At 56.2% G+C, this 25,924-nt stretch overlaps 2 protein-coding genes across 4 annotated transcripts in view; both read left to right on the forward strand.

The window, feature by feature from the left end:
• Positions 1 to 14,547, forward strand: part of COL16A1 (collagen type XVI alpha 1 chain) — an 87,892-nt gene extending 73,345 nt beyond the window's left edge. For all 3 annotated transcript variants that reach the window (XM_054012002.1, XM_054012003.1, XM_054012004.1), the window contains 19 exons: positions 39 to 83; positions 310 to 363; positions 979 to 1,014; positions 1,952 to 2,014; positions 3,381 to 3,452; positions 4,848 to 4,901; positions 5,227 to 5,271; positions 5,865 to 5,909; positions 7,052 to 7,105; positions 7,664 to 7,717; positions 8,294 to 8,344; positions 8,935 to 9,024; positions 9,586 to 9,621; positions 10,829 to 10,873; positions 11,142 to 11,330; positions 11,559 to 11,625; positions 12,063 to 12,239; positions 12,558 to 12,635; positions 13,311 to 14,547. In XM_054012002.1, the coding sequence (XP_053867977.1) occupies positions 39 to 83; positions 310 to 363; positions 979 to 1,014; positions 1,952 to 2,014; positions 3,381 to 3,452; positions 4,848 to 4,901; positions 5,227 to 5,271; positions 5,865 to 5,909; positions 7,052 to 7,105; positions 7,664 to 7,717; positions 8,294 to 8,344; positions 8,935 to 9,024; positions 9,586 to 9,621; positions 10,829 to 10,873; positions 11,142 to 11,330; positions 11,559 to 11,625; positions 12,063 to 12,239; positions 12,558 to 12,635; positions 13,311 to 13,513 (1,458 nt within the window). In that variant the 3' untranslated portion in view covers positions 13,514 to 14,547. The remainder of the gene's footprint in view (positions 1 to 38; positions 84 to 309; positions 364 to 978; positions 1,015 to 1,951; positions 2,015 to 3,380; positions 3,453 to 4,847; positions 4,902 to 5,226; positions 5,272 to 5,864; positions 5,910 to 7,051; positions 7,106 to 7,663; positions 7,718 to 8,293; positions 8,345 to 8,934; positions 9,025 to 9,585; positions 9,622 to 10,828; positions 10,874 to 11,141; positions 11,331 to 11,558; positions 11,626 to 12,062; positions 12,240 to 12,557; positions 12,636 to 13,310) is intronic.
• Positions 14,548 to 17,418: 2,871 nt separating this feature from the next.
• Positions 17,419 to 25,315, forward strand: PEF1 (penta-EF-hand domain containing 1). Its single transcript, XM_054012019.1, has 5 exons — positions 17,419 to 17,486; positions 19,977 to 20,277; positions 21,489 to 21,644; positions 22,901 to 23,044; positions 23,930 to 25,315. The coding sequence occupies exons 1-5, from the start codon at positions 17,463 to 17,465 to the stop codon at positions 24,157 to 24,159; spliced, it is 855 nt and encodes a 284-aa protein (XP_053867994.1). The 5' UTR covers positions 17,419 to 17,462; the 3' UTR covers positions 24,160 to 25,315.
• Positions 25,316 to 25,924: the final 609 nt, after the last annotated feature.

A 25,924-nucleotide genomic window follows, 5' to 3' on the forward strand; every position in this document is an offset into this window, starting at 1 on the left:
CAGCACAGCTGATTCCTGTTCCCTTGGTGTCTCCCCAGGGCCCCCCTGGTTCCGATGGCGTCCCAGGTCCTACGGGGCCAGCGGTAAGTTCACAGCTAAGATCTGTCTGTTGAAACTGCTTTAAAGCCCCCCGTCCTGCCCTCACTGGTGCCTCTGGATCGGCACTTGGCTGACAGGCCGGGAGGGAAGAGGGTGCTCGGGCGAGGCGCTGGATGTCTGGTTGGGCTGGCCCCGGCTCTCCTGTGTGTCTCAGGAGTGCCAGCGGCACAGAAATTACAGCCCTTCTGCTTTGTTCTGTCTCTGCACCAGGGTCCGAGAGGAGAGCGCGGAACTCAGGGCAACTCTGGGGAGAAAGGAGATCAGGTGAGACCTTCCTGCTTCCTCTGACCCTTCCCCTCCCTGCAGGGAGGAATTGTTGGCACTGTCCGCTCCAAAGCTTCGGGGAGGGAGATGGTGGGATGGCTGCCCTTGCTTTGTGGGCACTGCCCCTTGGAATAGATTGGGACTCCCCATTCCCCACCCCTCCTCAGCCCTGTGACTAGAATGTGGCTGAAGAAGCCCTGCCCCAAAGCACACAGAGGAACCCCATGAGATGACCCCAAGGTGCCCAAATGGTGGCTAGGTTCCTAGGCCTGCAGCCTTGCTAAGCCACCAGGGACTTTGCGATCTAGCTGCCGCATGGAGCCTTGCCCTCAGGGCTCCCTGCGCTAGCAGATCTCTGCTTTGGGGGAAGGCTGCAACGCAGCAGCTTGGCTGCCCACAGCATGCACGGTGCCGCGGGCTCTGCTGTGAAGTTAGACGGATGCTGCAAACGCTGCCCTGTGGACCCCAGATCCCACTGGGAACCAACCCCCCTACTCTGGAGGCTCTCATCCAGTCTACCTAAAGAGCTGCCTCTGCTAGGCGGGCTGACTTTGGCTAGCCCCTTGAGCAAGGGTGCGCTGTAAACCAATGACTGATCTTTTACTGTATTCACAGGGATTTCAGGGGCAACCAGGCTTCCCAGGGCCAGCCGTAAGTACATCCTGAGGGAAGTTTCAAGCACTGGGGGACTCAGCTCATCCGCGTTTAGCCTGGCAGAGAAGATGGAGGAGAGGAGAGGTCATGGTGTTCCCTTAACAGGGGTGCACTTGTCACCCACCTGGCCAGAGGCGCTCATGTAGACTATGATGAGCTCAGGGAGCCGGAATGGAGCATTATGGGGGAGCAATATGCAATTCGTCAGGGTTGGAAAGCGATGGCTGAGCAGTGCTGGCTTTGCAGAGGCAGAGTGAGCGAGTGGGGGGATCAATGGGGATTATTTCCTGGGCATGTTTTCTGAGACAATAAAGGCACCAAACCACCTTTGTGTGATTATCGGGGGATTGACCGAGTGCAGGCATTTGCAGCCAGGAATCGAGCGGGGGCGGGGAGCTTTGTCTGTACATTTGTTATGGGATGGAGCCTTGTTATCGGAGCTGAGGACAGGCCGGGGGGTTTTGGGGGGGAAGGCAGGGCGGAAGCCCAGGGACAGAGGCTCTTGGGCCAAAGGAGTTTTCTTCTGGCTTAAATTTCAATCGTCACTAGCCCCGTCCACAGCAGGAGCAGAACTACGCGAGCTACCAGCGTGTTCAGTGACAGCTGCCAAGCAGAGTGAGCACAGACCACGCCCGGGGCTAGCCGGGCTCAGCGCGGCCGCCAGAGACCGCGCCCGGGGAGCGTGCTGGTGGCTGGCATCAGTAGGCTGCACTTGCAGAAATGGTGCCATCTGCCTTGTCTGGGCCGGACTGATGTTCCTAAAATAGCCCCCTGTGGCCCCCACACTGGGGCTCTGGGAGCTGAGTCTGTAACAGCCAGCTGGGGCTGGAGGCTGTTTCTGAGTCAGCGTCCCGCCTGGCTCATTTCATTACAGACCCCGATGCAGGGCGACTTGATTAGCCCTTCAAAGATTGCAAAACTCTTGTCATTTTAGGGCCCTCCTGGTTTCCCTGGGAAAGCCGGACCGACTGGGCCGCCAGGCCCCGCAGCCGAGAAGGTGAGTGCTGCAAGGCGGGCAGGCTGTGGTGCTGGAAGTCCCAAGAGAGAGGGGCTTCTCTTTGCCTGGTGACTGCAGGGGATCCTTGCCTGTGGAGGCCTCTGCGCATCGCAGGCCTGGAGAGAGGTGCCTGCTGCTGGCAGGATTCGGGGCTCCGGCGTCCGCTCAGGGCCAAACAGGCTGTGCTCCCGCGGCTGGGCTGGTCCTGCAGGGCCTATACCGAGTGGATCGGATCCAGGGCCAGCGCTGAGCACTCACCGGGGGCCTGTTTCTAGATCCCTTTAATGAGGCCCCCACTTCCAGAGGCACAAGCAGCTTCCCAAGGAGCTCTCGCAAGCGCCCACCCCCTCCCCGCAGCCTCGGCTGGGGGGAGAGAGCCCCTTTGTCATTCTCAGGGCTCTGTTGACACCTGCTGGCCACTGTGAGGAAGGGAGGCTCTCAAGGAGCCCGGGATGGAGGGGGGACTAGGCCAGTGAGCCGCTTGGTTTCGGATACACAGTTTGGATGCAGGTGGCTGAGGTCATGGGATTGATTTTGGCACAGCCTCGGGGACAGTTCGGCGAGAAGCTCGTGGGAACTGCAAACCCCTCCAGGGCCAGGGGGCTCGGAATGGGGACGGACGGTGTTTGGGGCAAACGGCGCCTGAGCTGAGCACTGCGCGGCAGCCGGGCATGTGCTGGGAGGAGACGGGGGCCCTGCACTGTGTGATCTGGGCCACGGACTCTTGCCAAAGGGCCGCCTGGCAACTACTCCCTGCGGCGCTGACCAGAAGCAGTGCTTGGCCGCACGGGGCCCCCTGCGAATGGTAGCTCTGCTCTCCATACACAATCTACCTCCTTTCCGGCTGATTTCCAGTGGTGGATCCATCATGGAAACATCCCCTGGGGCCTGGGTGATGACTGAGTGTCCCGTGAGTGCCGACAGGTCCCAGCTACCCGGGGTTCGGGACCCGCCTGCCCAGCAGCACTGCTCCTTCCCCTATAGGGCCCAGGGAGGGGGGGAAGGAGAAACTGCAGCTTTTTAGCAATACATGGAGCGTGCAAAGCTGGGGCACACCTGGTGCCCTGCTGGCACACTGCAGGCGCAGCTAGCACCTGCACCCGTTCCTTAGCAAGGGGGAAGTGTTCCTCCTGGTGGGAACTGGCCTCGCCCAGCTGGCTAGTGCCGCTCCCGGGAGATTTGCCACTCAGCCTCCTTCTCCCTGTGGATCACAGGGGGGGCAGGAATGTATGGAGAAGCTGAGAGCGAAGGGAAGTCTCTGGAGTAGCCCGGCGGAGACTATGGGCATCCTCTCCCATGGCTCTGTACCGGTGTGTTAGCATGGCAGAGGGCAGCGGGTTCATTGCTTCCCATATGACTTTTGCAGGGCAGTGAAGGGATGCGCGGCCCTACGGGGATGCCAGGGCCAATGGGGCCCCCAGGGCCTCCTGGAATACAGGTGAGTGTTTCTTTTTCCCAGCTCAATTCCTGACTGCATGGAAGGAGTGAGGGGGGGGCTCTAGGTAGGGGGAAGGGCTCAGGGGGTGGGGACATGGACTGCACGGGAAAGGAGGCCCCAGGATCATGGTGGCAGGAACTGTGAGGGACACTGGACAGCAGCTGGGTGTGCGTGTGGACAAGGAGCTCAGTACAGAACAAAGTCCCGGCAGGTTGGTGGGTACCAGCAGATGGGATTTGCTCCTCCTCCCCCCTCTCCATGAGAGATGAGAATCCAAGACTGACCCCACTAAGCTACGGTGCCATCCCTGGGCCCAAGCCGAGGGCTTCTCGCCTCTCTGCATTTGTGCCTCGGGCCAGAGGGATCCTGCCCTGACGCCGCGACGCAGCATCACCAACGCTACGTCACGGCACACACAGGCGACGCCGCATGGCTGCTCGAACGTCTCGTTCCGAATGATCATCGGGGAAAGTCTCTGCAACACGTTTCATTTCATCCCATGGGCGGCTGCATCGTCCTGGGCCACAGATTGGGAGAGGCGCCAACAGCTTTCTGTTGAAGCCAAAAGCGTGGGACCAGAATCTCGGTGCTGGTTCTGAATAAGGAATGGGAGCCTCGGGGCCTATATTTCAAACACAGGGATGCGGGCTCACCCAGGCAGAAGTTACTGGGTTAGATGCAGGACTGTTGGGTGAAATCCTCTGCCTTGTGCTATGCAGGCGAGCCGATGAGATGGGCATAATAGTCTCTTCTAGCCTTCAAATCTGCAAATCTGAAAATGGATTGGCCTTGGTTGGAACCAGGGAGATAAGTGCCTGGGTGGGGGTGGAATAGATATTGGATCACCGCTGTCCACCCAATGGTCCCTCTTCCTGTTTACTGGCCATCCTGTTTCCACACTTGCTGTGCGTAATGCACCGATTAGCAGGCCCATGTGCTGGGCTGTCCAGCCTACCCCAGATGTGGCTGAGCTGCCGTCTTGCATCTGGATATAAGCACTAACGCAACTGCAGCTCCTGGAGGTTCTCCGTTGGCTCCTGTGGTGGAAATCCGGTTAGGGCTCAGACGGTCGTGAGTTCCATCCCTGCCCATGTGGTCGTGGTGGGTGGAACAGCTAGTGACTGAAGTCCTGGGTGCTCCTGGGACGGTTACAGCTGAAAAGTCATTGCTTGGATGTTCCAGGGTTACAATCCAGATGGCGAGGGAGGGATACAGCTGCCATACTGAGCACCAGTTCCCAGCCCCTTGGGGAGCTGACGTGTTCCCATATAGGAGCATTGTCTATCTAGTGTCCCACACCTGAGATCAAGCAGGCCATTGAGCAGAGTGGTGTGAATGAACAGGCCTCTCATGAGTTCTCTTGTTCTCGGTCTTGCTTTCCCCGTGATGTCCCAGGGCCCAGCCGGCTTGGAAGGACTGGATGGGAAGGACGGGAAGCCAGGGATGCGGGTAAGAAAACGGGATGGGGCTTTGTACCTATTTTCTCACAGTTCTGCTCAGAACTGGGCCCCGGCTGGCGTGAAGGATTCGCCGACCTTCTGCTGAGCCTGGGCCGAGGCTCGTACCAGAAGCCCAAACGGGGTGAGCTTGGCCTTCATCCCAAGCTGTGGGCCAGCTCGGAGGGGGAGCAGAGGTAGAGGCTATTCTCCCCCTCCTCAGAAAGCAGGGAGCTGGGTCCCACTCCTAGGGTTCCTCTCCCAGGCGGGACGTCAAACACACCTGAAACTTCCTGCCACAGCGACCCTAATTCTGTGTCCGTTGCCTCTTTCCTTAGGGCGACCCGGGTCCTGCAGGGCCGCCAGGGATGATGGGGATTCCGGTAAGTCATGGCTGGATTCCTGAATAGCTTCCTGGTGCATGGCACCAGGCGTCCCCAGTCAGGGGGTGTTCGGGTCTTTCCTTGCCAGACACTCACCCTTACCCCATGCCCCTTCCCCACCACCACCTCCCGCACTGCTGACTGCTAGAGTCCTGACAAGATTCAGATGGCGAGAGCTTAACCTGGTAGCTGGGCTTTCCTTGAGTTCCCCCCAAAATGCAGCTCTGGCCCTCTCCCTGGGAGACAGCACCGCCACTGCCTTGTAAGTGGGGGTTGCCTTGAATTTCAGAGGGAGGGGAGATAGATGATTGTTGAAGAGGAAGGAGAAGCGCTGGACTCCAGAGCTGGCAAAAGCAGCCCCATCTCCACCGGAGGCCAGAGGTAATTCGTCAGGAGCTAGAGAGCTGCCTGCCCTTGGCCCGCTCCGGGGGCTCCCGGTGGGTTTGTTATGGCATGGAGAGCTCCTTGGCAGCTGGCGTGGGTGGGTGTCTCCGTGCCTGAGGGAGGGAGGCAGGGGGACTGCACAGAACCTGCCGGGAAGGCCCTGCTCACCTGATGCTAGAGAGTAATTCTTCTCTTCTTTCCCCCACCAGGGCTTCAAGGGGAAACCCGGCCACCCAGGTCTCCCAGGCCAGAAGGTGAGCTGGTTTGCTGCTATTGTTACAGCCTCAGGGAATCCACAGCAGGCACCTGGCTGCAGCTGCTTTGTGAAACCTCCCCTTTGAGATCGCTGAGGGCGGGGGCTCATTGGAAGTGACAGTCACCAGGCCCAGGCCCTGCGTAAACCCTTAGGCGGGAATTCTAGCCCCACTGGAGCCAGTTGCCAACTCTCACTGAGTTCAGTAGGGCCAGCTTTCCCCCTTAGGGGGATGTGGCACTGGAGTGGCACATCGCCTCGTGCTGGGCCCGCCGCATGGGGTGAATGTCACCCTGGGTAGAGCAAAGGGCTTTATCTGCCTGGTTAGGGTCTGGGGGGACTTGAGGAGCTCTGGGAGGGTCGTGGAGTGCTTTTGCTGTTTGAAACTTCCTGCTCTGGTCGGCTGTCATGGCCTCACCCCCAGGGCCCCTCGGCGTATTCAGCACCCCAGCATTCCCCGACACTGTCATTCAGAGCTCGTGCACCCCAGGAATCTCACACCCACCCCGAGTGGTGCAGAGAGCAGGCCACAGCGTCCACCAGCACTCAGCATTCATCCGCTGCAAGCCCCCTCCAAAGGGACCGAGCCAACCTAAGGGCAGCCTGGCGGCTTCCAGGGACGGAGATGAACCAGCCTGGCTTGTAGTGGTGCCGGGGCTGGGCAGTGATGGACTTGTGACATACAGGCATGGCAGTGGCTTCCTCTTCTAGTCAAGCCAGGCCATTCCCATCCAGGGTGGGACCTTTTCATCGCTGGGTGCCGACATGGGATTGCTTGGTCAGATGGCGGCAGAGGCTGGGTACCTCCGGGGCTGCCTGATTTTAAAGGGCTGGATAATTTTATGATCCCAATGGGGCCATGTCCCCGGCTGGAATAAGCTGGTGTAGATCCATTGAAGCTGGCAGCGACGCAAGCTAAGAGGATGTGGTGGTCATTGACCATGACACTGCCCATGTGGCTGGTATGTGTAACGGGAGGCTGTCGCATTCCTCAGCACGGTGAGAGGCAAGATGCCAGCTTGGCTGGCCCAGTGACCGGATCCGGTGTGACAAACCCCATGCAGCCCAGACTCCCCGCTCCCTCGCTCTCCGTCTACACGCGGCGCATGCATGATGCTCCATGCTGTGTGTTCTTCTTTCCAGGGTGACTGTGGCAAACCCGGCCCCCCCGGAAGCACGGGCCGGACAGGGGCAGAGGTGAGTCAGTGCAGCGCGGAAGGACGGGGTGTTTAATGCTCAGGGCGCCGTGTGCGGCTCCCGGCAGTGACCCACCACCAGTGACACTGGATGTGAGGGCTGGCCACAATTGTGCTTCTGCTCCCCGACCGCTCGTCCCAAGCTCCTTCCCCCTTGCGGGCTCCCAGAGCTCAAGCTCCAGCCCTAGCCCAATTCAGCAGCCCCATCGCCCGAGTTAGCTGACACGAGCCGGCCGCGGGTGTTTAACAGCAGTGTAGACACACCCTGAGCGACTCACAGGAGAACTTCAGCAGCCCTGTTGCCATAGGGCCAGGCTCTCCATGGGGCAAATGAGTGCTGCTGCTCTGGTGAAGTCAATGGAGCTACCACGGGTTACAGTCGCTGAGGATCTGGCCTGGGACGCTGAAGTACAGCGTATGCAAACACCCGCCCAGATTCTCGGGGAAGGGGCCCGGTTCCCACCGGCGGTTCTCATGCTCTTGCATACAGGTCAGCTGGGTGAGGAGGGGTGTGTACTGTACGGGCTGTGACTATATATAATCGCTCTGTCTTTTGCAGGGGGAACCTGGTCCGATGGGACCCCAAGGCAGACAGGGGCCTCCGGGCCATTTAGTAAGTTGGATTTTTGCGGTGGTTGAGAAGAAGTGACAACATCCCAATTGCACTGGTTTAATCCGGCACCGATGGGGGAAAACAGGGCTGTGTGAGCTCACGCCAGCCCCAGCCTCGCCCAGCAGGAGGCGCTGTAGGGGATGATGCAGGGGCACTGGCTCTAGGGGAACTCTCACCAATGCCAGTCCCAGCAGCAAGCACTTCAAGGGGGTTGGTTGGTTGGTTGGGGGAACGCTCAGCTACTGCAGTCCCAGCCTCTCCCAGCAGGAGGCGCTGTAAGGGATGATATTTTACTTGCCCCTAAATAAAATGACTAGGCCTGTGCAAGCGGGCAAGGCTGCTCGGCAGGACAGTGTCTGGTGGCAGGGGCTCTGGCTGTTCTGGCCACGGCGCTGCTGTTCGATCACCCATTGGTTCCTCCAGTTTAAAGAAGCGAGCTGAGGGGTGCACGGTGCCCTGCCCCTGGCTCCCTGGGCGGGCAGGAGCCGATCGGCCTTTTCCTAGGGCTGGCTTCGGCTCCTGCTCCCAGGTTAATTGTTACTCTGTTAAAATGTCCTAATTTCTTCTCACTCGTAGGGTCCCCCAGGAAGCCCAGGCCAGCCGGGCCCAGCCGGAATCACAGGCATGGTAAGTGCTGTCCATGCCCCAGGGCCTCCCCATTGGCACAGATCCGTAGGAGCATGTTTAGTCTCTTGCAGCCTCGTTCTTCCCAGAGTGGGTTTCAGTGTGGGTCAGACGGGGCGAGCGGACCTCACCCTGGGGGTCTCACCCCAGCCTTGTTACCAGCTTTGCTCTGCCAGCATCATAAGAAATGTTCCCAGATGCCACCATCCCCCAGGAAGAGGCAGTGCATGTCCAGCCTTGCAGCACCAGCTGACGGGCTGGTGGCACACGAAGCCGTGCCGTGCCAGGGCCATGCTCAGGAGTGAACGTGGCCGATGGGACTCGGGAGGGTTGGCTAGGATCTGATTCGGGATCCAGTTCTCCAGTCTCAGTTGGATCAGGGGCCAGGCGAGGTGATGTAGGGCCCGGTTTCCAATGAGGGCATCCACATTTGAGAACCGGCTCAGCAGTCGAGTTCCCGTACCTTGCCTGTTCTTATCACGACTGCATGTTCGAGTGGCCGGGTCCACACCTGGGCACCTACTGATTACTTCGTTCTCACTTTTGAAATAACGTCTGAAACCAGCGCTCTCTCCTTTTTCCCCATTCTCCAGGGATTGAAGGGCGAGAGGGGATCTCCAGGGGAAAGAGGTCTCGCAGGGATGCCCGGGCAACCCGGGCCCCCAGGCCACCCTGGACCACCTGTGAGTGCTGCATGTCGATGGAGACGTGACACGGACTAGAGCGATGCCAGAGCCTGGAGCGCACAATGTCGGTGGGGGTGGGGGAGAAGCTTAGACATCAAACACTGAGCCCCTTGGAACTGCACCGTGGGAGGGACGGAGAACAAAGCACGCCGGCGGGCTCTGAGGTTGCCAAGTTCCTCTCTATGGTGCCAAGTTTGCCAATTATGGCATGCCGGTCTGGGCTGTGCCAGGCGTAGCCCATCCATCCTTCGCTCTGTGCGGTGTGGATTCGGCAATATCTATCCGTACGACAGCACATGCGCTGCTGGGTGCTGGGCGCACGCTGGAAACTGCCTCTGCAGGGGCTGCCCTGGTGACCTCCCCGTTGAGTGCTGGGAATTCTTTACTCCCGATGCATGGTGCGAACCTTCAGAGAGTGCTGACAGGGTCTGAGCCCGAGACGTGTTCTCAGCCACAGCATCCCAGGCGGGTTTGGGCTCCAGGTCCCTTTCCTTGGGAGCATGGGGTGGAGAAAGGAGGGCTCTGGAATGTTTCATGTTTCTGTCTTTGATTTCCCAGGGTGAGATGGGCGCGGACGGAGCAGCAGGGAAAGAGGTATTGTGATGCTGGCCATGATGGCTCCCCCCCTCGCATGCTCTCTGTCCCACGGCAGTGAGTGCGGCAGGTCCACGCTGCGCTCTCTGCCCCCTACTTCTCCCGGCCCGTTATTGCAATAGGATCGTGTTTGCCGTCGGTGCCACTGCTGAGCCTAGACCCACAGCCCTTACTCAGGCAAAACTCCCCTGAGCGTCAGCGATGTCTCGCCCAGCAGTGCTGAGTGCGCCATAGATGCCCAGTTGAGGATAAATAACTACAGCCGAGGGGGCAATGCTCAGGCCTGGTTTGCCCTCGACCCCGGACTGCACCGTCCTGACGTCTCGAGCTGCTTTGGTGATCTAGAGCTGCACCCCTAGCAGGAGGTGGCTCCCCACCCCACAAAGATTCCTGCACTGCCCGCTCCTTGCCACCAGGGGCAGCATCCCATCCCAGGCTTCCTGGAAGGTGGGACTTCCTGGTTTGCCATCAGAGTGGAGGAAGTGACAGTTCCCTAGTGTCACCGTGTGTGGCGGTACCTTAGAAAGGGTGTGCCAGTGACATGGGTAAGCGGGGCCTTAGCATGCCTGTCTTACTCCGTGAGCTCTGGCAGAATCGCCAGAATAGAGGCCAGTGCCTGGAGGATAAAAGGCCAGGTACCAACAAGCACATGTTCATATCCCACAAGGTGTTGGCAGGGGCTAAACTCTCTGCTTCCACATTCCTGCCTCCTGCCCCCAGGCAGGGTTGGTCTAACGAGGCAGGGATCCAGACAGGGCATCAGCCAGTGGCATAAAGGAGGCGCTTTGGCATGAGAGGAGGAGAGAGCTGAAAGCGGAGCACAAGCTCAACCACAAGATATGGGCTTGACGCTGGGGTGACGGGGTGGGATCTGTGGCCTGTGTAACGCAGACGGTCAGACTAGAGGATCATCACGGTCACTTCTGGCCCTAACAACTCGGACTCAGACGTGAGATCCAGCCGCCCAAGAGGCGGCAAAGCTCCCAACCCGAACGGCTGGGCCAGAGCGGCTGCAGCCATTCGGAAACCTCTTGGTTTAGCTTTAAGCTTCCTGATCCTCAGAGCCCGAGAGAGAGAGAGCCCTCCCCAGTCACTGTGGCTCTCCGGTATGCCGCCTTCACACAGGCTTAGACCCTGCCACCAAGGTCTAGAAACCATTTCAGAGCAGAACTTCCCGTGACCACTGCTCCCTTCTGCCTCCTTCTAGGGCCCACCGGGGAAGCCTGGACTGTTAGGACCAGCTGGCCAGAAGGTAAGGGCAGGTCGGCTTTGCTCCATGACGCTTAGCAGAATGCTCTGGACAGCTGCTACGCTGGGGCTCTGGGCTGCCCAGGGGACTGTTTCCCCAGCTGCAGTCCTGCTGCCTGGGCTCCCTGGAGGGGCCAGCCCGTGCTCAGGTTGCCCTGAGAGCTGCTGTACTGTAGAGAGATGCCCGTCTCTTGTCCGGCTGGGGAAAGGTGACGAGGAACTGGAGAGATTTCTGCCTCTGACTGTATCTGGCTTCTTCTTGTGTATTCCAGGGTGAAGCTGGCCCTGCAGGGGAGAGAGGGCACCCTGGAGAGAAAGGGAGAGCGGGCATGCCTGGAGGACCAGGGAAAAGTGGCTCCATGGGCCCCGTGGGACCACGTGGCTCTCCGGGAGAGAGAGGCCACCCGGGCTCCCCAGGACCTGCTGGCAGCCCGGGGACGCCAGGACTCCCAGGCACAATGGTAAGGGGGGAGAAGGGGTCAGTGCCTGCTGCTGGGGGGCGGGGGGTTCTCGCAGAATGAAGCTGCCTGAACAAGGGTTCACAAGCTGGCTCTGAGCATCAGGACTCCTGGGTTCTATTCCTAGCTCTGCTACCGACTCACTGTGTGGCCACAGGTAAGGCATGTCTTCCTGCTGCCTTTTCCCGGGTTGAGTTTTGCTTTGTGGTTTTTCCCGTCCCCTCTCTCTAGGGAGACATGGTGAATTACGACGAAATCAAGCGGCTCATCCGGCAAGAGCTGAACAAAATGTTTGACGGTAAGCGGTGCGGTGGGAACGGGAGGCTGGAGGGCTGGACTGAGCTGCAAGGGACGGCTTAGTGCTTGGCGCATCCAGGCTGAAAGAACTACCCCAGTCTCTGGATCCACGTGTCCAAATCCTGGAAGGGTTAGGGCTGCCCTTCATCCTTCCCAACGTCCCACTACCTAGTGTAGGGTGTGCCGAGAATCTGTGTGCACATTACATCTCAGAGCCCTTTGAATAAGCGCATGGTGTTTGGCTTCCTTCCAGCAACGTGCCGTGTTCTTTGAGCCAGTTGTTACTTCCTGAGCTGGCGTTTCCTGTGCACTTCTAGACCCCACAGGGTCTTCAGATAAGCCCCCACCATTGTGGGCTTCCTACACTCCTGATAGCAAGAGTTTGGGGTTAATAACCCCTGGCTGCCACAGTCATTGGCTCCCTGTCTCTCTCTGCAGAGAGGATGGCGTACTATGCCTCCAGGATGCAGTTCCCGGTGGAGATGGCTGCCTCCCCAGGACGACCAGGTCACCCTGGTAAAGATGGAGCGCCAGGGCGGCCAGGGCCTCCTGGCTCCCCTGGGTTACCGGGACAGATCGGGAGAGAAGGGCGGCAAGGTGTGCCGGGCATGAGAGGTAGGTCGTTCATCTGAAAGCCCTTTATTTGCATCTCCTCTTCCCTGACGTTTCTGCGGAGTTTCAGAAATGGCCTCCAGAGTCGGGAGATTTTTAATGGCGTGGTGGCAGCAGCTGGAATTCACCGCTGCGGGATTGCAAAGCAGGTTAAGGGAACTCCAGCCCATGCGTGTGGTTCACGCCTTCTCTTTCCACGGGTGGCCTTGTACGCGCTCGCTTTCTTGCTCAGCCCCATGGAATCGTCCTTTCCTCCCTCTCTGTCGCTCACGCGCATTACGCTCTGCGGGTGGGGTTTCTTACTGCGCTCTTGCATTCCAGGTGAGCCCGGCGCCAAAGGAGAAAAGGGAGAGAAGGGCATTGGCCTTGTGGGAGAAAGCGGCCCACCAGGGGCGCCCGGTAAGACCCTTGCACGCATCCCAACAGGGACCCAATTGGTTCAGCATTTTTAAGGCCAACTCGTTAGCCCTTCCTGCTGCAGGGACACGGATGGCGATAGACGCCCGGTGCTTCAGGGGGAAATCTCCTGATTCAGCTTCTCCCAACAATGGGAGACAGACTGAGGGTCTCAGACCAAAGCCTTTCCATCCAAACCATCTGAACTGCGGTGGGTCAGCTTTAACAGAGTCAGAGAGTTTAAGGCCAGACGGGATCACCAGATCCTCTAGTCTGACCCGGATCTCACAGGCCACCAGCACTGAACCCAACAACTGAAATGAGACCAATGCGTCACCACCCATGGGAGACGTAGCTGTTATGTGCCACAGGCAGAGAACGGGAGGGACCGAGGTGCCCCGGTGCCCGAGGCCGCCACAATGGCAGGGAAATGAGCAAGTGAGATAGACCCAGATAATCCTGGCCAGTGACCTGCACCCACACGCTGCAGCGGAGGGGGAAAAAACCCAAAGCTCACTGCCAGGCTGACCTGGAGAAAATTCCTTCCTGACCTCGCATATAGTGAACAGTTAGACCCTGAGCACGTGTGCAAGAACCAGCCAGTCAAGCATCTGGGTTTGGCTTTGCACAAACAGCCTTCTCAGCTCCTCTCTTCCCTTTCTTGTTTCTCCTCTTCAGGTCCCCAAGGGCCACCGGGATATGGCAAGCTGGGTCCGCCTGGGCCTATGGGACAGCAAGGCATCCCAGGCGTTCCTGGACCACCAGGAGTTACAGGGCAGCCTGGAAAGACCGGGCATTGTAATCCTTCCGATTGCTTCAGCATGATGCCCCTTGAGCAGCCTATGTACGAGCCCAAAAGTATGAAAGGACCCCTAGGCTGAGCGGATTTGTAGGGCATTTTCACAAAGGACTCCATTGGGAATGACCAAAGCTCGGGCCTCGCGACTGGTCGTGAATGATTTTTTTATTGCTGTTAATATTTTTTTCTTTCGATTTCCAGTGGGGTTAAGTCTCTCATGACTCTGTGTGCGTGTGTGTGTGTGTGTGTGCGCGCGCGTCTCTTGTGTTTGTAAAGGGAATTGGACACTGCCATCTGTGGTCAGCCAAAATCCATTTCATGATGGTGTCTTTGCTTATCATTGCCCTAGCCAAGCCTGCACCTTCCTGTGTCTTCTCTAGCTTCTTCTGTCGTTTTAATTAATTATTAGTCTTTCAATACCTGCTCATCACCAGCACTTTGGGCACTGAGGCAGAAAAAGAGGGGAGGGCGAGGGAAGGAAGGGTATTTTTCACTGTCACGCCTCTGAGTAGCCTCAGCTGTTACGGGGTGGGAACTTCAGGCAAGATTCCAGATCCCACCTCCATCGTTTGTGAAATGACATATCCCCGTTCACATGACTGAGACAACTCTCCTTCTGCCCCCGTGTGCCTTTCGTTTGTGTTGCAGTGCATGCTCTGCTGCTCTTTTCATTTGTAATGTGCCAGCATCATATGTGCCGTCAGCCATCTCCTTGTCCTGGTGCCAATGTCGCTCTTGCGTTAGAGAGAGCTTCTGCACAAAGTCTTGGCCCTCAGCATAGAATCATTCTAGGGAAAAATAAGAGCAAGCAAGCTGGATCACCGAGCCATTTTTCAAGGCCTCTGTGCATCTTCTCATAGCCATGAAGCGGAGCAATCGTGCTGGCCTTTAACTTAAAGCCCAACATTTTCGTTTGGTGGAAAAACAAGCGTCTAACCTAAAAATCATGACTGGGTTGCTAAGTGCTAGACCGGTTTCCAACTATTAAAACACAACGTCTGAGCAGTCAGTTACCACTTTTCAGCTCAGTGTGCGAAAGGGAGGGCTGCTTTCCTCACTGAAGCAGGTTGAATCTGGTGAGCAAACAAACAAAATAATAAAACATTCCTGCCCAAACTTTGTCCGTATTTTTAAAGCAACTATATATATATAAATCTTGAGCACTTTTGTCTATCGCCCTGGAGACAGTAAGAGCTGAAATTCTACCGGTTTGTCCTTCCCCCAACCATAGATAAAATTAGCCCCAGAGTATGTACTAGAAGTGGATGGAGCTCAAAAGGTTGGAAGACACCCTGACAGTTTGTATTCTCAATGGAATATCTGGCATCTGGACCAGGAACCCATGTACTGATATATTCCCTTCCTGTTAGTATTTGTCGTCATCTCTTAAGGATGTAAGAAAATCATTTGTACCATCCATCAACAGTTCTGTCTGTCATGAATAAGAAGTCAGGCCCAGATCCTCAAAAGTATGTAGGCTCCTACTGGCCATTGATTTCACCAACAGAACTAAACACTGTTTCATATAGCACGTACCATGGTTTTAAGTAGCAATGACTTTTTCCTAAGAACCGGGCTATAACCTAACCCTAGCAGAGTTGTCGAGGATAGTTTTATAAACTGGTAACAATGGGGAACACAAGAGTCCCAGGACCCCCTGGGTAGGAAGATTGGGGGAGCCAAACTGGCCCCAGCAACAGCTGTGTGTATAGGTTTGCAACCATAGTGTGCGCAAGACCGTAAGGGGAAGTTTCTCCAACTCTGCATAAAGGATACATGGTTACAGTTGGTCCTTGCTGTCTGTTGTTAGCATCCATCCCCCAGAACAGCCCAAACGTCTGCCCAGCAGCATCCATTGAGCTAAGCCAGAATACAAATAGGTAACAAGCACATAGGAAGAGTGGGTCTTAGGAACTCCATTAGCCAGATTGCTGTCCCCAGTGAAAAGAGCCCAGAGTCTGCATATTTACTGTTCCATAAGGTGGGGTGAACAAAATCAGGTTGTTAAGTATTGATGTGCTTGAGTAAACGAGCAGCCCCGGAGCCCAGCAGAATTCCCATTCCTCTCGTTAGCGGTAACAGGAGCAATTTCCTGAGGCACCGTATTTAAAATTGAACCCAGCGTGTGTCTCTCAGCCGCTGCCTTCCAAATGTCAACTGCTCATTTCTCACATGTCTGGGAGACAGTGTCTTCATGTCACTAATGGTCTTGATAAACAGCGCGTAAATTGGCTCCTCGCACCACTTCAAATAGGGAAGGCCAGCGCTGCAACAGAACTGTCTCTTTGTGTTTCCTTTAGTTAAAGCTACAGCCTGCGCTCAGCTCCCCAACTCAAATGTAGACTTCTGGATTTGATCTAGTTCTAACAGGCGTTCATCATTTCTAAGCAACCAGCTTGGAAGCAGTGGTGCCCTTTGGCATGGGTCATGGCTAGAGCAGGGAAGGGGGTTACTATGGAAGCTTACACATCTCTCTGGGTATCTCAGAGCAGTGACTGACAGCCCGTGGAGTATCACTCCATCACTGAGCTAGGAGTGAGTGCCAGCAACTTATTTCATCAACACATTATCCATTGCAATCTGGCGAGGGCTGGCAGCCTGCTGAAACCAGCGCTGATATTGCAGCACGGTACCAAGGACTAAACATGCTCATCCTTCACCTCGGGAGGGGGCGAATGGCTTTAAGGCCAAGCCTAAGAATCACTGCTGTTAGAAATGGAGGTGACCCCTCAGATCCTCCAGTCTCTCTGCTTGGGGCTAACAGAGAATGGTTTGTTCCCTGCAGTACACTGGCTCTCGGGCCTTAGCCCTCTCCCCAGGTTGCGATTGGGATTATTTAGCACCCCGCTAAGGAGCTCTGCCCAGCCGCAGGCCAGTCCCAGAACGAGGATGAGAAGCTGGGATCAGATGCTGCCAGAGGGAGCGAGGGCGTAAGCGCAGCAGAGCCAGGCGTGGGGCGGGGTGAGCAGGAGAGGAGGGAACACACTGAATGGAGACGCCCTCCCAGCTTGAGCCATCCTTGCCCCCCACCCTTCCGGCCCAGCACTAGGTCTCTGGCCACCCAGCTCCTCCATTAACTCAGAGAGGAGGGAGGATCCCTTCAATAACCCATTGATTTGGGGGCAAGGGCCTGGGCCAGGCAGGACAGAGCATGGGGCAAACAACAAGGGGCAGGGGGTGGGGCAGAGGAGGCAGGGCCATGGGGCCAGAGACGGGGTGGGACACAGGCGCAGGGCCCTGGGGCCAGAGATGGGGCAGGGCCCAGGGGCAGGTCTATGGGGCCAGAGACAGGGGATGGGGCAGAGGGGGTGAGGCCATGGGGCCAGAGATGGGGGTGGGGCAGAGGGGCAGGGCTATGGGGCCAGAGACAGGGGGTGGGACACAGGCACAGGGCCCTGGGGCCAGAGATGGGGCGGGGCACAGGGGCAGGTCTATGGGGCCAGAGACAGGGGATGGGGCAGAGGGGGTGAGGCCATGGGGCCAGAGATGGGGGTGGGGCAGAGGGGCAGGGCTATGGGGCCAGAGACAGGGGGTGGGACACAGGCACAGGGCCCTGGGGCCAGAGATGGGGCGGGGCACAGGGGCATAAGGGCAGAGCTATGGGGCCAGAGATGGGGCGGGGCACAGGGGCATAAGGGCAGGGCTATGGGGCCAGAGATGGGGCGGGGCACAGGGGCATAAGGGCAGGGCTATGGGGCCAGAGATGGGGCGGGGCACAGGGGCATAAGGGCAGGGCTATGGGGCCAGAGACGGGGGCGGGACACAGGGGCGGGGTTTGAGGGGGCGGGGCCAATGGCAGGCAGCTTAGCCTAAGGGCGCACTCTCTGCTGGCCCTTTAAGAGCCCCTCCCACGCTCCCCAGTCACATGATCTCACTCTGGGCGGAGCTACCTGACTGACATCCAGTAGAAGCCAGTCGACGCTCTCCTCAGAGACCGGCAACCAATCAGCGAATCCGGAGGGCGGGGAGGGAAGCTGCGCTCACAGCGCGGGCGGGGCGGAGGCGGCGAGCTCCCCCGGTCCGAGGACGCCATGGCCGGTTACCAGTACGGGCAGGTGAGCGCGCGCGGGGCTCTGCGGCCAGGCCCGGCCCTGGGGGAGTTTCTGGCAGCTCGGCCCCTGCGAGCCCCCGCCCGGGAGCCTCTGGGAGAGCTGGGGGGCGGGGCGGGAGGGGGGTGGGGTTGTGGTGGAGGTGCCATTGGTGGGGGTGGGGGGGCAGTGTGGGGGGGGGGCTGGAGGGCAGTGCGGGGGGTGGGAGGGCTGGGGGTCAGTGCGGGAGGGAGTTGTGGTGGAGGTGCCATTGGTGGGGGTGGGGGGCAGTGTGGGGGAGTGGTGGGGCTGGGGGGCACTGCAGGGGGGGTTGGGAGGGTTGTGGTGGAGGTGCCATTGGTGGGGCTGGGGGGCAGTGCGGGAGGGGGGTGGGGTTGTGGTGGAGGTGCCATGGGTGGGGCTGGGGGGTGGTGATGGCCCGTGAGGTTGGTGCTGGGGGGTGGCATTGGGGCAGTCGTGGATGCCTGTGCAGAAGGGGGGCTGGTGCTGGGGGGGGGTTAGCCTGGGGTACAGTGGAGCCCCAATAGCAGGGTGTCACCCAGATGGCATGGCAGGGTGGCTCCAGGCTGGTGTCAAGGGGGGTGCCATCACCAGAGGCAGAGTGGGGACTGATAGAGTGGCTCTGGGGGCAACACAGGGCATGTTGGCACCAAGGTGCTTGGGCAAGTGGGTGGAAGTGGAGGGGGTGATGATTCAGATGTCAGCACCATTTAACATGTCTGCTCCCCTGCCTCTTCCCCACCCCCCAACCAGATCTGTCCCAAAACTCAACAGGCCCCCAAGTGGCTCTGTCAGAAGGTCACAACACAGCGCTACAATGTTGTTTCACAGGCCCCCAAGCTGACTGGGCTTCCCCGTTAAAGGTCCCCTCGGTGTAAATGTTGTGACAGCTGGCAGCCCTGGCGCCTTTCACTGAAATTTTCAATTGCTGTTTGCCCCAAAAGATCCCAAGGGCTTTACACACTCCAGCAGTGCCACTAAAATGCAACCGCCTTTGGCATGGACAACAGCACCTAGTTGGTGCCTGGTGTGGTAGCAGGAGGGAACAGAGTATAAAAGGGCAAGATTTTCAAAAGCGACGAGTGATTTTGGCTGCCTCCATTTTGGGGGGGCTCAGGTTGAGACACGTTAAAGGGACCTGCCTTTCAGAAAGGGCTGTTGTGTGTGGACAAACCTAGGTAAGAGTCTGGTTTAATGAAGGCTCATTGCTGAAAGGAAGGGGGTTTACTTTTGGCTGCTTTAAAAGGATTCACCTTTCCCATGAAGGTGCAAGGTCCTTGTTGTTTACATGGTGAGTCTTTCTCAGCTAGGATTACAGGTACAAACCCTTCTGTTGTGGTCTCTGCCTGGTGCCTGATGGGCAGGTGGCTGCATCACAAAAACAGCACTGATTGGCTCCCCAGGTGGCCGAGAAACCAAAGACTGAATTAGACTCTGGAGACTAAATTCCGCTCTCCTCCCTAGAGGAGACTCCTGCAGGTCGCAGCTACAGCGCCTGGGTGGAAGAGCAGGGTGTGTTAGGCTTTTGTACCAGGTCTGTGGGTTCGGGGTCCATGGCTGTCAGGCCACCAGCTGTCACAAACATGAAAACTGGGATTTTCAAAGGTGCTGAAGGGAGTTGGGAACATCAGTGGGAGCGAGGCATCTCGCTGTCTTAGGAGCTTCTGAAAATCCAAACGTAAACTCTCTCATGCTGGGCAGTACTCTTACCAACTGGCCTCCGGCGTGTTCTAGTCTGACCCGCTGTGTGGTGTTCTTAACACTACTGCACGCCTGTTGTTGTAGCATGAAGGATTTGTCAGATGATGCTCTGAGAAGGCCAATTTACAGTCCTGGTAGCTACCTGTATCGGGTTGTGCAGGGAACCTAGGATGGCAGGACTCCTGGGGAGCTGGTTTCCCAGGATTGCCGTGCCCTGGTCTGAATGGGACAGCAGCTACGGTTTGTTACAGAGAACGTCATGCCAGTGCAGAACATTACATCTGGTATTTCTGGGGGAAAACCCAGAGCAGGAAAAGCTGCTGAGCTGGTTCGCTCTATGCTTTAAACTCCCCAAATGCCCTAAAATAATGCCCAGTGGGAGTGTAGGCCTCAGATAATCCAGTTTAACCCTAAATTACCATATCGGGGTCTTCAAGGTCCCTTCAGCTTACTTAGCTGATTGCTTGGTGTCTGCCGTGCGCTCTCTCCCCCTCCCTACCCTGCTGAACAGGGTTTGTTTCAAAAACTTCCCTTTGGGCTCCACTGAAGCTGGGTAGGGGGAGTCCGTGTCTTGGAGGATTTTAGTTATAAACTCTGGTAATCCAGAGTTGCTGGCACGCTGTATAGCCAAGAGGCGGGGGTGCTGCGAGCAGTCTGGAGGATTGCTGGTTGTATGTGCAGCTGTACTGGGAGTTCTGGGGAGTTCCCTTGCAGCGGCTGTTTGTGCTTTCTAGTGTGTTCTGCTCTCTCTGGGCTGTCAACCTGTCCTTTATTTTCCCCCTTCTCCTCCCACAGGGTTACCCCGGATCAGCAGGGCCAGCCCCAGGCGCCCCGCAGGGCGGTTACTATTCCGGAGGCCAGTATGGAGGTGGGGTGCCGCCTGGTGGTTCCTATGGCGGCCCAGCACCTGGAGGCCCCTATGGGCCACCATCTGGCGGAGGAGCTTATGGGCATCCCACCCCGGGCGGGGCACCATCTGGAGCTCCTGGGGGACCTTATGCAGGAGGCCCAGCCCCAGGAGGGCCTTATGGGCAGCCATCTACCAATCCCTATGGTGCCCCTCAGCCAGGACCCTATGGAGCCGGGGCTCCTGCTGGTGAGTAGAAAAGTGTGTGATGGAATGATCCCGCCTCCCTGCACGTGTTCTCCATTGTGCTGGCGGAGCAGTTCGTTCTTTGCACAAACTTGCTTATGGAGCGTCTCACAACGCTAGTTGGCTGCTTTCAGTGACGGAGGAAGGCCGTGTGCATGTGGGGGTGCAGTCGTAACTAGCAAGCTGCCGTCCTTTGGGTTCTTGAGAGGTTTCCAAGATGGGTATTCCTTTCCCCTTGGCCAGGCAGCCGCCTGCTGCCAGGATTCCCCAGTGCTAGCTGCAGTGCTGTTATCTTTAAGCAAACGCTTGAGACTGTTTTTTAAATGAAGATGTTGGCTCCGGTGCTAACATGGCACTTTCCTTTAGCTGAGAGTTATGATCTGAGCACAGGACAGGGATCCGGAGACTCCTGACTCCAAACACCAGCTCAGACCCCGACACCCAGCTGGCCAAGGGAATAGCCTTCCACCACTTTGTACCTCAGTTTCCCCAGCTGTAAAATGAGGGTAATGACCAAACTCCCAGGGTGGTTGTTTATTGTTTGTAAAGAACCTTTCAGGTGACAAGGCCTAGACATGTGCCAGCTGTCATTCAAAGGTCTGGGGCATATGTCCAGGGGCCACTTGAACAATATGCCTTGCCCAGCAGAATGGGAACTGTGGCATTTAACTGAATCGTTCATTTCAATTAAACTGTTCATAAAAATATTCGCGTTCATTATTTAAGGCTCCAACATGGAGGAAAAATGCTGAAGAAGCTGCATCCCCAAACGGTAGAAATAAAACTTGATAGTCGCACATCTGTCTCCCCTGAAACTGGTTGGGTTTATCCTGCTGAAAGGCCCCAGCTTCCATTTGTTTGCGCTCCATTTACAAACCAGCTGAAGAGATCTAATTTGCTTCTCTCTATTTTGACAAGACCTTGCATGCCAACTTCCGGCCATTATGAACCTGCTTCCACAGGCTATATCACGTGGCCATAAAAACGCATTTAGACTGGAAAAGCTGACTCAGCCTCTCCTTGTGGCCGATCAGCTGTAACCAGTCCCTCCGCACTTGCTGTCTGGCTGTTTGCAGCGTTCCTGTGCTGACTCCCAGCTGTTAGTGGTGAAGAGGGTCTAGCTAGGTCCAGACAAACGCTGCTTTGCTTAGTGACTAGCAAGCTGTCATTTCTCTAGTGGATTGCGTGAGCCTTTATCCTGTTCCTCCTGACAGGTAACATGCCACCCGGCGTGGACCCGGAGGCCTTTTCTTGGTTCCAGACAGTGGATGCTGATCACAGTGGCTACATCTCCATCAAAGAACTCAAGCAGGCCCTGGTCAACTCCAACTGGTCTGCATTTAATGATGAGACCTGCCTTATGATGATAAGTGAGTCCAGATGGTTTTTTTCCCCTTCAAATTGCTCAAGAGCTGCGATCTGTACTAGAACAGACAATGCATATTATGCTGAACTCTGCGGGGGTTGCTTTGTAATGTTGGAAAAAATCCAGCTCTTTGTGCGTTGAATTTGGATCTAATAGGGTGAATCCTAGGTCAAGTGTACAGCAGCCGTGTATTCCCCCCCTTGGCAAAACATTTACTTCGCAAAAGGGATGTGAATGGCAGGCGGGCTGATTGTTTCAGATTAGGGATGGCAGCTGGGAGGGACTGGGCAAACCTTCATGCCCCACTTGGTAGAGACTGGAAGAGCAGAAGAGGAGGAAGACGCTGGAGCCGAAGCTCACAGTGCAACAACTTATGCTGTCTTGGAAGCTGGAACTTCCCCAGCAGTTTTTTGTAATGCCCTAAGCTAGCTGATTGTCTAGCACTTCTACGAGCTGAGTGCTGCATGGCAGCTGAGGATAGTCCCCGCCCATTGTCCTGTGTGTCTAGCTCCTCTTTCTAAGGATGGTTTGACTGTTAAGGAGGGCAGCAAACAAAGGATAGATAGAAAAATCCAAACCGCTTGCTATGGCAAACTGAATTCCTAACAGTTTCCTCGCTTGCTGCGATACCCTGAGGGTAAAGGTTTTGATGCCATTGCCTGAAGGACCCGTAACATAAATACCAACATTTTGATCAGTATAGTGCTTTCCCATTATGAATTCTGTTCCCGTGATTAGATTTGCTCCATAGCTCCTAATGGGGAGAGCTCTGGGAGGTGGCAGTGTGGTCTCATGGCATGTCTACACTTACCGGGGATCTATGCTGCAACGATTGATTCACAGGCAGTCGATTTAGCGGGTCTAGTGAAGACCCACTAAATCGACCGCAGATCGCTCTCCCATCAACTCCGGTACCTCGTCGAAATGAAACGCGTAAGGTAAGTTGACGGGAGAGTTTCTCCTGTCGACCCAGCGCGGTGTAGACACCACAAAAGTTTGACCTAAGCTACATTAACTCCAGCTTCGTTATTCACGTAGCTGGAGTTGCGTAAATTAGGTCGATTAAGTCCCGTAACATAGACTTGCCTTTAGGCAAGTTCCCAAACCCCATCTGAGCAGTGCAGAATGACAAACTTCCCTGGGATGTGGCATGTTTGTAAAGCTCTTTGAGAGCTTCTGATGGGAGGCTCTGTAGATGTGCATGGCACTCTTTCTGGATCATCCCTCACGGCCCTGCTCTTGCTGTTGGTTCCTTGGCAGACATGTTTGATAAAACGAAGTCGGGACGGATCGATATCTTTGCGTTCTCGGCCTTGTGGCGCTTCATCCAGCAATGGAAGAACCTCTTTCAGCAGTACGACAGAGACCGGTCCGGTTCCATCAACTTCAGTGAGCTGCAGCAAGGTGAGACGAGAGGGAATGGGGCAGATTGTGGAGAGCAAGCGGGTGGCAGCGTCCTCAGACATGACTGCACAGTACCCATTGTGGTTCCTGTCCCTACTAGCTGCTCTCTGAAACCATATAGTGTCTGGTCAAGGGGCTGTGTCCAAACCTGTATGACAACTGCTTCAGTTGCGTCAGTTCAAGGCAATGGTGGACAAATCAACAGCTCGGTCCTGGCTTGGTTGTCTCCCACTTAAATAATTCCAGCCGTCGCCTCCTGCAGTGTGATAGCTACATTCGCTGTGTTATGAATGCACTGTGCTTGTTTAGCTTTAAGTGGGCTCCATGGAAGTGGTGCAGTTACACCTTCTGTAGCTATCGCTTCCCCGTGCTTGGAAAGCAGGAGTGGTTCCAGCAGATCCCTGTGCTCCTGCCTCTGATACGTGGAGAGGCTCCCACTCGGAAGTCGTGGCTGCCGAGGCTGTGCAGCCAATCCCCTTTTGCCGTGACTCTTACCTGTCAGGTGTGTGCATTAGTCCGAAGGCTGTAGGTGTCAGAGCAAACTAGCTGCTTTTTTTCCAGGAAACGCTCTGCCCCCTTCCGCCTCCCCAAAATAACTCTGCCTGGATGGCACCTCGCTAAAGGCCCACTTTATCTGATGAGCTGCTGAGATTTAACTGTCTGTGGGAGGCAAGGGGAGGATCTGGAACTTGCACCTCAGTTTATATTGCTAGCACTCGGAAAGCACTGCCTGCGTTGTGATCAGCTGTGCTTTTAAACAGCACTCTGGCATCAGAGAGGGGAAAGGCCTCTGCATATTCTGAGAGGGGAGGTTGGACTGATCTCCCCAGGGGAAGGGGTCCGTCGCCCGAGGGGTTTATTTTACCTTGGTTTCTTTACTCCCAGCTCTGTCCCAGATGGGATACAACCTGAGCCCCCAGTTCACCCAGCTGCTGCTGGCCCGTTACTCTCAGAGGGCTTCCAACTCCACCATCCAGCTGGATAGCTTCATTCAGCTCTGCTCCCAGCTCCAGAGCATCACCGACGCTTTCCAGGAGAAGGATACCGGCAGGGTAGGCAGCGTGCGGCTCAGCTATGAAGACTTCCTCACGATGGCTGCGACTCGCATGTTGTGACACCTTGGGACGGTTCTTTGCCTGAGGGTAGCGAGGGAAGGCTGGAAACAAGTCACCGGGAGCGATCAATCAGCCCCTCTCGCCTGGATATGTAGGTCGTCTGACAGGATAAACCCATTCCATTTCGTCTCCCCGCTGTGTAACCAATGTGAAGTGCCTGAGAACGAGGGAGCAACATGGACAGGTGGAATCGGGCTGTGAACACGTATGGCAGAAGCCCTGCTGTCAGTCGCTTTGATTGCAATCTCCAGTCCACAAAACAATTTAGATGTCCCTGCCAAAAACATTGGTTACATTATATTGCCACCAGGGGGCACACCACATAAAAGGAAGGCCAGCATTGTAAATTACACTGTATGGTAACTCTTTTTCAGGAGAACAAGTGTCCTCTGCCCCTCATCTCCTGCCAGGGTCAGGGCCAGTTCTAGGGGTGGGTGACAAGGGCAGTTACCCTAGGCACCAACTTTTGTGGGGGGCTGCCCTGCTGTGCTGTTCAGCTCTGATTGGCTACCGTTTTTCCCTCTGTCACTCAGGAGGCACCAAAAATGTTTTCTGCCCTTGCCAGCCAAACAGCTATGGCTGCTGTGTCTCCAGTTGATAAAACTGTACTTCAGTCCCCAAACTGTGCTCTCCTGCCACCCTGGGAGGATGCTGTCCTAGTTGTCCGGCATCTGAAAACGTTTATTCCTCCTCAGCCGGCCTTATGGGGCTTGCTTCCTTGTTTCCCCCACAGTAGCTTAGTGACATCTTACCTCGTACGCCCCTTAGTCTCCAAAGCGGCAAGTGATGCAGCATTTGTATTGACAGCTGTTCCGATTCCTGTGCCCGAGTGCTGGCATTTCAAACCTGACTCCCTTGCCAAAGATTAAGCATTTAACAGAACCATTGCCCACACTTCCTTTCTCTCACTGTGGGGTCCTGTTTTTTTGTGACGCGTAGCTTGATGTCTGAGTCCTACCCAGTGCACGGTTCCTATGCAGTGTGAAATTGGGCTGCTTGACTTAAGTGACAAACAGGATAATTAGCTCCCTTTTCTTGCCAATGTGTATTTGAGTTTTTGTTTTCATTTGTAGGGGCCAAAATCATGAAGGGCTTTAAGCTTCAGTAAACAGTTTATACTTAGAAAGATCACTGCAATAAAATGCCATGTGCATTATCGTTGTTGTTGTTTATTGCAGTAGTGCCTAGGGGCCAGGACCAGTTGTGCCAGGCGCTGTACAAACACAGAACAAAGAGCTTTGCAACGCCGCTCCTGCCATTTATTGTCTGTGGTGGCTCCTGTGGCCCGGAACTACCCCCAAAGCAGTCATCACTTTCAAAGGTAGGGCCTTCAGCTGTGGGAGGTGATGGTACTCAGACCTTCAAAGATGTCAAGAGAACTTGCAGAATTGGGACTCTCTTTTCCAGTAGGAGAGCCTGCTCTACACAATTTGCGTACTGGTCTTACTAGGTCTCCTAGGGGTGTGATTTTTTTTTTTTAAACAGATAGTTTTACCAGGACAACCCCTCCTGTGGATGCAGTTATACTGGTGGAAAGGTTCCTTATACCAGTGTCATTTATTCTCCTTCCCGAGTCCTGTGAAGCTTCTTAGGGTACGTCTTCACTTACCGGAGGGTCCGGCGGCAGGCAATCGATGTTCTGGGATCGATTTATCGCGTCTGGTTAAGACGCGATAAATCGATCCCGGAAGTGCTCGCTGTCGACGCCGGTCCTCCAGCTCGCCGAAAGGAGTACGCGGCATCGACAGGGGAGCCTCCGTGCCGC

This window comes from Malaclemys terrapin, chromosome 22, assembly GCF_027887155.1.
Source record: "Malaclemys terrapin pileata isolate rMalTer1 chromosome 22, rMalTer1.hap1, whole genome shotgun sequence".
Classification (NCBI taxonomy): Eukaryota; Metazoa; Chordata; order Testudines; family Emydidae; genus Malaclemys; species Malaclemys terrapin.